Raw genomic sequence first — 13,108 nt, forward strand, 5'->3', positions numbered from 1 at the left:
AGCCCAGGGACAGGAACAGCTGTGTAGGTGCCCAGATGTTTGCTAAGGTCACGGTCTCCCTCCGTTCTCAGCCACAAGTTTCTGCTTCGCTGTCACATCAAGTCCCATTTGTTGAGGAAACTTTAAAGGGTTTGGTACAACACACCAGGTGTTTTGCATATGACATAAAAAGGCTAGGAACATTCAGACAAACAGAATTTTTGCACAAAACAGCCCCTAACAGAGAGAGAACCGCTCTTGTACCAGTGTAATAGGCCCACATGGCATCACCAGCTTTTCCTCCTGCTCAGGGAGAGGCACAAAACACTGTGGAAGAATACGTGTCTGTCAAAGCTGGGACAAACATACCTGTCCCTCTGTTTCTGAATAGATGCACCTTTAAGAATGATAAGTTGCTATGTTTTTGCTCTAATCTCCTTTGGACAAAGACTCCTTTTCTCACCAGTACGTTGCGAGGACTGGCTGGCTTCCTTCCACTCCCTTCCGCCACAACTGCATCAACGGTCTCCTCACAGCTCATGGTTTAACAGTACCTAACCCAAGTCAGAAAGTGCAGCCAACAACAAGGTTTTCATTTTTCTTGTCTTCACTTAGTCCAGTGTTACTGTAGAATGCATAAAGAAAAAAAGATACCATCCTGACAACTAACATCTGTAGTTCTTCATCTTTTTATGCTCAATCCATAAGAATTACCTATTTGTATCCCTTAAATTTAAAACCAACACTGCGTACCCATCACCTTCTTACACAGACATACTCCTGCTTGGAAACTGCTAAAACTTCTGATTATGAGGCTGCAGTCACTAACCAAATGCTACACCAGTGATTACTGCTGCCCTTCTGCCACAGGATGACAGCTACACACATAGCTTTTAGAAGAGCAGTGTAATTGTTAATAGTGACTGAGACACTAAGGCATGCAAATGTCTGAGTTAACCATAATAGTGTGACAGCAGCAGGAAAAGGCATCAGTGCAATTCTAATGTAAACAGGATCTTGGTCTTTAGATCAAACTGCAAAACACATCTGCAAAACATGTTCTCTTTTCCCTCTCCCACTTTTTGCTACTAGCAAGGTCACAGTCAGCTGAGTAATGGCACTGGGTTTCTTTTCCCCTCCTCAACCCAAAGGATACTGACTAGACCAGGGGATAGAGTCAAATCCACCAGAACTGTTTCACGTTGTTGTGACTCCCTCACCACAGGGCTGGAGCCACCACAGACCTTCCTTGCCTTTCCACCACAAAAAAAAGCAGTGTAAGGAGCTGCTGCCCATCAGCTGAGCTCTTGTCAGCGGCCACACAGCTCTCGGGCTGCTCCAGCTCCCAGGAATGGCCCTCCAAGGAAGCGAGGCACGATCGAAACAAAGTGCGACTTTGCTGCTGGTGACATGACAAGGTGCACCTGCAGTAAAACTGCTCAGCCAAACCCGTGACTTCTGTACATCCCAAACCCGAGCGGCTCCGCACACACCACCTCCTCCTGCTGGCAGTATTCCAAACAGAACACACACCCACCCATATATTCTATCAGCACGGGTGCAACATTAGGAAGGCAAGTTTGAGAAAGCGAAAGGACTTGAGCCACCGCCTCTGAGGCCTCCCCGCACGGCCCCGCTCCGCCTCACCCGGCACCCACAAAGCGCTGCCGGCGGCTGCGCCCCCCGAGGCCGCCGCGGCCCTTCCGAACCCTCCCCGGCCGGGAGTCCGGGACTGCCCGACCCTTCCCGGGACGGCCTCGGGGCAGCGCGGCCACGGCACCGCTAACGACCCCGACCCGTCCTCGGGCCCGCCCCGCCCGCTCCCCGCCAGGCCGGAGGCCGCGGCCCCGCCACTCACGCATGAGGGTGCTGAAGGCCACGACGCCCAGGAGTCCCTGCAGAAAGATGCCGAATCTGTCCATGAGGGCGCCGTTCTCGCAGCCGCGGTCCCCGGGCCCCGCCGCCCCGCCGGGCCGCGGGGTGCCGGCGGTGAGGCCGAGGCTGCCGTTGGGCGGCGGCGCCCCCATGGCGAGGCCCGGCCGGCGCCCTCAGCGGCGCATGGCGGCCGTGCCGGCCCCGCTGCCGCTCCGCCCCGCTGCCTGCGCTCCCTGCCCGCCCCGCTCCCCGGCCGGCACCGCCCCTCGGCCCGCCCAGCCCTCAGCGCTCCGCCCGCGACAGCGACAGAGACCGGCCCTCGGGAGAGGGTTCTGGCCCCGCGTCCCCGGGAGCAGGGGGTTCAGCCCCAGGGCTGCCCCGCTGCGCTTGGGCAGAGCCGGCCGAGGAGCACGGCAGAGGAGTGTCCGGTGCTGCGGGCAGCCGCCAAACGCTGTCTGGCTCCGGCATCCAAACACTGGCTCCAGCATCCAAACGCTGTCTGGCTCCGGCATCCAAACGCTGTCTGGCTCCGGCATCCAAACACCGGCTCCGGCATCCAAACGCTGTCTGGCTCCGGCATCCAAACACTGGCTCCAGCATCCAAACGCTGTGTGGCTCCGGCATCCAAACACCGGCTCCGGCATCCAAACGCTGACTGGCTCCGGCCTCCACCCCCATTTCTAAACCGCGCCACAGCCGTGAGGAATCCCTGGGTCAGAACCACAGCACCCGAGGCTTTGCACAGCCCAGGGTCAGTCAAGGCTGCTATCACTCTAGAAAATTATGATCTGGGTTCTTTAGCAAAAATGTTTCTTCCTTTATAAAGGACAACCCCCAGCCCAATGGATTAAACAAAACATGTCAGCACTTTCATTTGGGAAACTGTGAAACTGGACCTGTTGGCCAGTGAGCCTTGACTGGCCCCATTGTGCCATATCCCTCTTCATCCTCACCAGCTAGAACTGCATCAATTTCAATTTAGGTTCTTATTCTTAGTGCAGGATCAACCCAGGTCATGTTGCATTGTACTGCTTTCTTAGAAAATTCAATTTCTTTAAATATTTTAAAATCCCTGTCTAAATATGAATTCACTTATCAGTATGACTCAGAAAGCACATTGAAGTCTGTCAGAAAACAAAGCTGAGCACATGAAGCAATAATTCTTCAAATAACACTTGTTGTGTCTACATCACAAACCCACCTGTGTGACTGTCCTTCCTGGCAGGTAATGACAAACAGTATTGGCACAGACAGCAATTTTTCTGATGTTTAGGCTGTGCCATTAAATGTCTGGAAATTACAGTTAGAAAAAGAAATGCTGTCAGTTCTCTGACCTAGAGAGCACACAGCCAAAATACTCTGTCCGGTGCCTCTGGCCCCAGGTGAACACTCTTCTGCTCTGAGCTGCCAAAAGCAAGAGGTCAGGAAAGCAAATAGTTACCTAACAGAAAAGACAAGGACCAAAGCAGGTTGCTTTTTCTCCCCCTTGCACACAGTGGTAACAGCCCCCAAACACTGCATTTCCAACCTGGACTTGACCTATTTATTTGTGGCCCAGGGGTGGTGTTTAAGCTTTCACAGCTGCTGCTGAACATTAGACATCCCACACACATACGTGACCTGGACCCCAGTACTGATTAAAGATTTACCTAATGCTATTTACACAAAAAACTTATGTTTCAGACACGAATCTGGAAACATAACTCAGAGGGCTTATGCCTCATGTTACTCCATACTCCATGCTTTAAATTCCCCCAAAATACCTCTTCAAGGGTTTCATCTCCTCATGACTCCTATAAGCCCTTCTGAAACCCGTGGCAGACAAATCACTGCCTCCTGCTATGTACTATTCACAAGCCTTCAGATTTCTCTCAAGCAGACAGTGCTCTGTGAAGGCGAGTAGAAGATTTATGTTAAATCCTACATATTTATAGAGGTCTAAAGACAGTGTTAAGCAAGTCAGTTCCATCCCACTCCTATACATTTTCTGCACCCAGTGTAAAATCAGCTCAAGGTAACTGAAGTGCAGCCAAGAAACAAGTGCTGAGTACAATCTGTTGGAATACCAAGTAAGGAAACAAGAACTTTGCAAGGCAAAGTTGTTTCTGACACATCCTGTGGACTCTCATGTTAGTCAGAGGAAGCGAAGCCAGCCCTTTTTAAAATTTCAGCTTGCTGAGGTAATGTTAACCTTTACGAAACCATCCAGGAGGAGCAGCAGCACCTGCAAGGTTTGCCCTGGATTGTATCAAGCAGCTTCCAAGGTTCAAAGAAAGCAATAAAAGAAAATTACTCCAATTTGTGGTCCTGTCTTCAGCTCCTGTATATTAATTGGCTTCAGCACCCTGTGAAACAAAACCTGTTAGCCCAGAAGCAGGTTGGATAAAGAGGACTCCTGCATTTGAGGGAACTGAATAAACCCAATCAAGCTCTTTAACATGAAGCCTCTGCAAGTGGTATTTATGTGGCTTGCATTTACCTTTTATGCAACTAATGGAACACGCCAGACAGCTTTCCACAGTTTTCCAAGATGGAAAACTGCTCATGGTGAGCAGCAGTATTTATGATGATATTAATACCAAAGCCATCAGCAACAGTTTAAGTATCTTTTTTAATTTTCTTACAACCACTTAAAACTGTCATATAACACAAACTTTTGTACACTATTTACAGACAAAACAAGTAAAATATCCATCCAAAATATTTTTTAAAAAAATCCTCTGATTAAATTGTTACACCTGCTCAAACAATGGTGGGACTTAATAGGCATATTTTCTTGTGCATGTTTCTCTTCCATGTAGTACTTCAGTCTCACTGCATATATATATTTTCTTTTAAAAGTCAAAGAAAGATAAAACAACAAGCAGAAGGGACACAACACAATACGCATTTAAATCTTTGTTTGAGAACAAGCAGCTAATTAAAAAAGGCAAAATACAGGAAAAGTGCATCAGTTCCAATGAGTTAGTATAAGAAAGAGGCCCACAGGTGCGGAGCTGTCACCCTTTTGGGTAGAGTCTCCTAGAAGACCTCTGATTGTCTATAGAGATTATTTTAAATTTATTTTAAACAGGAAATTATAACTACAAAAAAAAAATTAAAAGGAGAGGAGAAACATGACACCTCCAGATTTTTTTTTTTTTTTTTTGCCATGAGGTTTCTTGGAAACTGGTGCTCAACAGCTTTCAGAATGGGTGAGAATTCCTTTGTGCCCAGAGCTCAGTGCTGACCCCGTGCTGTGAGTGAGCGTGCCCGAGCCCCAGAGTGGCTCCCCTTGGTCTGTGCCAGGCCAGGGGTCCATTGTTTGTGCTAAGTCACTCAGACCCACTGCCTTGGAACTTTGTCAGCGCAAGACCTGCTCGCTTCCATGGCTTAAAGCTGAGCCGAACACTGCTGGCTGGGCACCTGAACAGAGCAACTTTGTCTTCTCATCAAAAGTCCATCTGCATGCCTGGTGCATTGCAGAACAGATGCCACGCTGAGGAAGCTACAAATGACTGTGGAGACAAAGTGTCACTAACCTTAGCTCATTTTTGTTGTGTTTCATACAGATTGGCATTTTGGTTTTAGAGCAGTAAAACAGGCTTGTTGTCTCTGGTGTTCCCAAGTCCCATTGTAATCCCTCACCCAAAGGGCTGCCTTTGAAAACAAGGCTACGTGCACATTTGGGGAAGGGCGGCAGCACTCTGAAACAAGGGGTCAGCACACAATCCCTTTGAAGCGGAGCCTTCATCCTACATCTGAAGTCTCCTGACCGAGCCTATGTCTTTGTGCTTAGTTACTTTTAGGTAAGCTGAGCTCACAGTAGGCAGTAACCAGGCTGACACTACGTGACAGGACTGGTTAAAGAGTAGCTTTGTACAGGATCATATTTTTGGCTTTCTGGTAAGGCTACTTCATCTAGTAACAACAGATTTGGTCCAAAGGCATCCAGTCTCCAATTCGAGCTTGATAGTTTTGAAGCCTGTTTTGCTACATTCAAAAATCTCACAAGCCGCTGGGCTTTTTGCCAACGAAGTACCAAGGCTTTGTACTTTATACAGAAGAATGGAGTGCTCAGTCCAATCGACTGTAAATATATTTACACTTCTGTGGACCTAGCAGCTAAATACTCCTTCCCTCCTTTAAAGCATCACTGGAATAAAGAACAAACACTAGCAAATCCTAAAACAACAACAAAATACTGCTAAAAGTTGTGACAGACAAAGTAATCTTAAAACCCACTCCCGAACTCTGTATGTACTGTTTCCATCAATCCCAGGAGAGACTGCAAACACTCCTGGAGTTCTATAAAACACAGAAACTAATCTGCATACTATTTCATTCCTCAAAGAGGAACTTTCAGAAATGTTTAGAGTTAGGAAAAAAGTAGTCTTCATTCACCAAGATCAGTGTTGTACCTCTCCTCTCCTGGAAGGACTGCTTTGAGTTTAGGATGGACAAGCTGCTTGTGCTTTGGGGATAATTCTACCACATTCAACCTCCATGGCATTTTTGGAGGTCAAATACTTCTCTATTACAGAATCCTTGAGTTGGTGCAGAAAGCACAGAACAGTAACCCAACAAAATCTTTCTGCCTAACAAGGCTAAGCTTAGCACAGCCAAAGTGGCACCACCAGGTTTCTAAAGCTATGATGTGCAAACCCAAGATTGCACAATGCACATGAAAATATGCCAAGCAAGAACACAAACCCTCAAGCATGTCAAGCCAAGGGTAAACTCCTGTTACCAGCCACATAAACAGTACACAAGGCTCAGTGGAGAGTTCATTTTCTTGTACTGGAGACATCTGTAGGACACCAGTCCCTTTCTCCTGGACTCCAGCTTTGTTGTACTCTCCGGTGAATGATGTCCTAGAGGACAGCACAAATCCCTGAACCCTAAATTACTGCAGTCCCAGCAATTTCTGATGGTGAAACATTGCTATCACCCAAATCCAGGATTCAGCCACCAGCTACACAAAATCCAGTTTTTAAGAAACAGAGCGACTAAAGCAGCGCGTGAGCTCATTTCAAGTCATATTGGAGTAGATGAACAAGTAAGTGCAGTTGTGTCATCTGCCACGCATAGAGAAAGAGGAACTTGAAACAGTCAAGTAGAAACACCATCCATCAAGATAAAGCCCCAATTATCCCTTTTAAATCCAGCAATAAAACAGAGTGCATTTTTTTCCAGGAAACAGAGTGTACAGTACCCGTGTGCAGCATAAAAACATTTCACAAATAATGAAAACATCCCTTTTGAAAATCTCAACAAAAATAGATCCCATTGGGACCAGACTGTCAGTGCCTCCCAAAACAAGGCAGAAAAATCCAGCCTATAAAACATGCCAAAGGTGACCAGTAAGTATCCCACTAACAGCTGAAACTGCTGACTGCTTTATTTACTGAGAAAAGGAAGTATGACATTTGTATTTAAAACCCCAGGCACCACGTTAACAGGTCCACTAAATTACACTTTCAGCTCTGTTCTCTCCTGACAACTACTTAAAAAGACATCTATCTGTCTACGGGGGAAGGTGGAAGCAACATCTCTTGGCTATGCAGGTCAATTATGCCAGGCATCAGAACAACAGAACTCTGGGAATTCTACTGCACTGACCCAAAAGCATCATCTTCCAGCCCAGAAGTTCTCTACTGGTCAAATTTCTCAAGACAAGATGCTGACAGCAAAGCAGCAGTGTTTCTTTTAAAATTTTTTCAAGCCTAATGGCTTATGACTGAGCTTGTCCTAAGGGACTGGAGTACAGGCAAATGATCTATGAAGAGCCAAAACATCCATTTATTGGCCACATATCTGGTGTAAGGAGGAAAAAGGGACAGTTTGATTTCAGTTTAATTGTGTCTTCAGACTCTGCTTACAATGTGGGAGAAAAAAATTGTCCTAGCTACACACTGCCCTCCCTCCATCATAAATATTCAGCTAATTAATAGTCTGACATTTATGTTTTGATTCTGGAATGAAAAAAAAAAAAAAATCTGATTTTAACACTTGTGTGAATAGTTCTGCCTTGACCAGGCAGTTATTCTAAGGGGCAAAAGCAACAAACCCCAGTTACTGAGCTCTGCTTAGTCCCAGCAGTTTTCACTGGAGGTGGCTCCCCCTCAACACCACCGTGGCAGGTACAGTCACAGGCTGTGCCAACTCAGCTCTCAGCCTACAGACCACATCCTTGCTGAATCCTACAGCTCACAGCTTTGGAATGGCCAGTCACACTGGGCCTAAGGGACACTCGAATCATTCCATTTGACCAGAGTAACCTCTGCTCATCAGAACCCAGTAACTGCATCTTTCCTAAACCGATTCCTGCAGTGAGCACCTTCCTAACTCAAATGCATTCGTAGGCCAGGGGCTTCCTGCAAAGATGGATTTGAATAGGACATAAAGGACCAGGGCTGCACATATCCAGCTCCTGCCTGTGCTCCTCCAAACACTCTGAGAACAGGCAGAGTGAATGAATACAAGCCAGCTGAAACTCAATGCTTATTTGATGCAGATCTTGAGTCTGATGCTAGTTTCCCCACACCTTTAATGGAAAGTAACGTAAGCCCTGTTATTCAATGTGTAAAGCAGGTCCACAGCAAGTGGCTGATTGGGTTTTATCACCCTGGAAAATTAAAATCAGCAGTTCATCCTAATGTGAGTCTACTGATGGAACTAAGATGTCTCACTGGTCCTTTTCCTTTTCTCTAATAAAAGCACACAAATCTCTTTCCAACCCACGACATTTTCACCAAGTCTGATCCTGAGCATCTGCGGATAGTTAAAAATACAAAGTCAAGCTCATCAGAGTTTCCAGAATGCAAACATTGGCAGAGCTATGTTGCAGTCCCCTATTGATTGCAGTTTCCTTAGTGTATTCTCTAAAAAGATGTTCAGGTAGCAAAGCAAAAGTCTGCTGACAGGCTCTATGTACATGGCCCAATTGTTTGTTAGAAGAAAAAGGAAATAACTTCACACAATTGAAAAAAAAAAAAATCTGACAACCCAAATATAGAAAATGCAGAGGCACTTTCTCTTTCCTTCCTTATGTCCTACAGCCTGCCTGTAAGAGAAGTGCAAAATAATTAAGTTTTCTGACATCTGAAAAAAGGAAACACCCATGTTATGCCTACAGAAGTTTCAGCTAAAGCTTTAGAACAGAAGCTCTGTGTGCTGACATTGGTTTGCACTCTGGACACGCCCACAGAAGCAGGACTGCTGCGCAGCCACAGACCACTTGTCCAGAAAGAGCAGTTCCCTCCCTTTTTAGTTCATCACTTCTACTGTTCAGGCTACAGAGGTAGTAAAAACAAAACCAAAACCAACAACAATGAAACAAACCAAAATGAACAAAAAAAACTTGCAAAGGAACCACACTCTTGCTATACTGTACATTCAGAACCCTGTGGCCACGTTGTTGTCCTAACAATGAACAAATTCATTAAAAATCTCAACATTAACACACGAATGTGCAAAGAACACATTCCAAAGTCAGTGCTGTGGTAAAGCAAGTGTTCATCCACAGGGAGGGAAGGGGATTGTGTGAAACATCAGGAACAGAAAGGTTATTTCTGGCAGCCTACATGCGAACGTAAACAGGATTCGTTTCTCCTTTTAAAGTTCTGTGCCAACAGAACTACTGAAATGTCATTTCTCACACGAGGAGACTTTTCTGTAATCATTAAAAAATACATTAAAAAAAGGGAACCATAGAGCAAGAGACTATTGTGTTCCCAAGCTGGCAGCTGGTAGAGTAGCCCCTATGTTTGCATTGGCATTTTGCTCCAGATGTTGTCTTCCTTTTGTTGAAATAGAAAAATTGAGGCTGACACACACTTTTAGGTCATCTGGGCCTCAGTTTAAGTTCATTTGGCTTTACTTGCTAGAGAGGAAGGAGCATGTTTTTGTAGTTGTGCTTCAAAGGTCCACTTCAACTTGGCTGCTCCTCAGTTTGCAAACTGCTGGTAGAAGGCAAGTTTGACCCTCTCAATGTGATGGCAGAGTTTAATAGCTGGTCCAAGCTTCAAGTCCATGCACTCCTGAACAGTGGGCAGGGTCAGCAGCAGCAGTGCCTGGCCATCGATTTCCTGTCAGAAAACAAAAATTCCATAGTGACTTTGTTGTTTTTCTCCCTGCTCCTTCAGCTTTGACTTGCTGTAACTTCAGATTTGTGACCGTTTGTGAATTAGATGTTTCTTTCATGCTCCCCCAGGAAGCTTAAAAATCTCTCTCACACACAACAAATTAACTCCTTTCTTAAAATGCCAGCTCAAATTCACTGGCTGAGGCACAGACTCTCAGGAGACTCTATTGTAAAAAAATACAACCCAATGAAAGAAACCAAGGGAATTTCATGCAGAAAGTAATTTTAACCAACCATTGCATCTTTCTATAGAAACAGAGGTTCTACAAGACGAAGTATATCTGGAACATCCACCACCACCAACCACCCTAACCATTAGCTCCAGTAGTACAGTTTTAACGGACACTGGTTTTTATGGCAAATTTTAACCAAGATGCAAAAAAAGTGTTGACTCTTGTAATGGCCTGAGAAATCTGAAAAACTCTGTTCATTCCCTGAACTCCCCTCTCCCAAACTGCTGCAGGCTGCACAAATGTTTACTTCCTCAGAACCATATTAAAAAAATTCTTTTTCTGACTCCTTAGAGGATAAGAAGCCAAGTGACAGATTCAACATTTAACAGACAAAAAATGATACCTGATCAAGGAAAATCCTTGCCAGTGGAGCACAGTCAGTGGATTTGAGGAATCGTACCACATCAGCCACACTCCATTCCAGAGGGTTGCTGTCCAGCTGCAGCTTTTCAGCAACTTCCATCTTTATGTCCTAGACAAGACAAAAGAATTCCTAAAATATCACATATGCTTAGTCTTTATTACAGTTCTATGATGCAGCCATAATAAGCACAGTGGATTTTAACTACTCTGTAGCGTTTTCACAATGCCTTTCCATGAGGTAACAGAGAACACACGTATGGTGGTTAATACTCTCAAGATACTGGTGCTTGCCTAACAGGGAGAAAGCCAGGACAGAAATCTGTTTTCCAAGGTAATTCCAAGTTACCTTTGGCGAAGGAGGTTTATTTTCATCATCAGAAAAGGAAAAGGTCCTGAGCTTCCTTTTCCGCTTGTCTCGGTCCTGAGCCAGGGAATGAGACAGCTCACTCTGGGTGGGAGATGATGACAGGGATTTCTTCTCTGACACCTCTGATTCTTCAAGCAACTCATCTTGGTGCTCTGAGGTGCTGTCCTCCGTCAGAGACTCTTCATCCACCTCGTCCTGGTCATCCTCCTCTTCTGCCCCACTGCCCTGAAGAGTTAGGAATAAAGAAAAAACATTGTAACCCTGAAGTTACAAGGAACTAATGTTTGCTGTTTCAAATGAAGCGAAGATCACATCCCAGATCTATGAGCCCTGCTGGCAGTGCCTTACCTGGGGAGATCCAGCTGGAGTGTTATCCACGGAAGTAGAAGAACGTTTTTTCTTATGAACAAAGAAATGTTTCCGCCTCTTCCGCCTTTTATTTGGTTTCTTCATGGCTACTTCCAGGTTGCTGTGGCCACCCGGGGGCCGACCTATCCGCTTGTTTTTCCGCTTTCCGTAATAGTGCGCTACCAGGACAGGAGAAAGGAGCACAGTGTTGAAATGCACCTTCAGTGTCACCAGTTATGTTTGCCCCTCATCAGGACTGGAAAATCAGTAGAAGGACATTTCCCAAGAGGAATCCCAACTCTGCAAAACTTCAAGATCGCTACGTCTGTATTTTCCTCTTCAATTTGGTTTAAGGAACAAGAATTACTGATCAATTTTTCTGTTTGCCCTGTAAAGATTTACTTCCTCCATCTCTGGGAAGCCCCCAAATGATCCTATTTTATACAACAATTATCAAAGATTTGGTCCAATTTAATGGCACTTTTTATGATGTTTTGTAGTTTTTAAACATGGCCTCAATGCACTGTTTGTGCTCACAGTGTCAAATGGTTAAAGCCAGTTTACAAAAACCCTAAAAACTAAGAAAGGAGCTTGAAGGTGTTGCATTTTTTTTCCCCACAACAAATTGGTAAAAGCAATTATAATGCCACTTAAAATACAACCTTAGTCAGTTCTTGTCCCAAAAGTTGTTTTAAAAAGATAAAGTTTTAAGCACACAACGGAAGTTAAGCCATGGTTCTACCACTTAATACAGAATTAACTTTTTCTCCCCTACACACAGGCACATGAATATTTTGTAGACCTCTGTATGCAGTGCTTGATCTGCTCCTTCTGTAAGAAAAGCAATGTATTTTGGATTTCTTCTGGAATCAAAGCCAAAAGAAGCTAAAATATAACACTCCAAACTCCACCTTGGTATGGATCAGGGAACTACTCACTGTATTTTGTCTTTGTCAGCACAGAGCAGTTCTCTGAACACTTATCCAGCACCATCTGAGGGCCAAAGAGGTTTGGACAGCATTCCAGCTTGATGCACGTTTTCCTGCAGAAATCTGCCACCCGATCTGCCGTCCTCACAACTTCCACGGTGGCACGGTAGCTCTTGCCTTTGTATCTAGCATTGAAAACATGGGCATAATTCAGGAATCCTCTAATTACCAGGATAAAAGGACTTCATTGAGGGGTGTACGAGAGTATTGAGAGAAAAAAAAAAAAGCAGTGATGAACTTTATGGACAGCCAAGTCCAGGAAACAGGAGCTCCTGCCTCTTACGTCAGCTCCCCAAATAAAGGAAAGCCAACACAGAGGTGGCTGCAGTACCAAATGCAGCAACACTGCCCCATCAACAACTATAAAACATCGTCTGAGAGGACTGCCCCAGAGTTTAGATATTTTGTTTTCTTTGTTCACAGATGGTTTGTTGTCTCTCTGCTTTTATGGGATTGCAGAAGTGCCCACTGTGGACAGCTGGTCCCTCAAACCAAGGCTGAGAGCACCCACTGAGCTCATACAGGTAACATCAGACAGCTTTTGGTGAGCCTTTCTGTGCTCATCCTGTGGAGACAAGGGGACCACTGCCACATTTCTAATCAGCTTTTGTCTAACTGCTGAATAATTCCCCAGGACAGTCACTTGCCATGACTCCAGGTACTGCACCTGTTTGATTTAAATGAAGAAAAGATTTCTTTTTGTTCCCCAACCTTGCCATTACCCTGAAAGAGCTGCACTGTGCAAAATCTGCCAGAGCTGCTCAGTATTTCTGCTTTGTTCTCCCAGCACAGCTACAGGCATGTGCTGATATCTACCAGAGATGTTTCA

At 45.2% G+C, this 13,108-nt stretch overlaps 2 protein-coding genes across 5 annotated transcripts in view; both read right to left on the reverse strand.

Annotated features, from left to right (window-relative positions):
- Positions 1–2,040, reverse strand: part of LOC116449325 (store-operated calcium entry regulator STIMATE-like) — a 33,789-nt gene extending 31,749 nt beyond the window's left edge. The window contains exon 1 of the mRNA XM_032120743.1: positions 1,838–2,040. Within this exon, the coding sequence (XP_031976634.1) occupies positions 1,838–2,006 (169 nt within the window). The 5' untranslated portion in view covers positions 2,007–2,040. The remainder of the gene's footprint in view (positions 1–1,837) is intronic.
- A 2,406-nt stretch (positions 2,041–4,446) lies between these two features.
- SFMBT1 (Scm like with four mbt domains 1) overlaps positions 4,447–13,108 on the reverse strand; it is a 118,801-nt gene continuing 110,139 nt past the window's right edge. For all 4 annotated transcript variants that reach the window (XM_032120761.1, XM_032120762.1, XM_032120763.1 and 1 more), the window contains 5 exons: positions 12,229–12,404; positions 11,291–11,469; positions 10,922–11,167; positions 10,556–10,684; positions 4,447–9,923 (listed from right to left, as the gene is read on the reverse strand). In XM_032120761.1, the coding sequence (XP_031976652.1) occupies positions 9,783–9,923; positions 10,556–10,684; positions 10,922–11,167; positions 11,291–11,469; positions 12,229–12,404 (871 nt within the window). In that variant the 3' untranslated portion in view covers positions 4,447–9,782. The remainder of the gene's footprint in view (positions 9,924–10,555; positions 10,685–10,921; positions 11,168–11,290; positions 11,470–12,228; positions 12,405–13,108) is intronic.

The sequence above is a fragment of the Corvus moneduloides genome, chromosome 11 (assembly GCF_009650955.1).
Source record: "Corvus moneduloides isolate bCorMon1 chromosome 11, bCorMon1.pri, whole genome shotgun sequence".
NCBI lineage: Eukaryota > Metazoa > Chordata > Aves > Passeriformes > Corvidae > Corvus > Corvus moneduloides.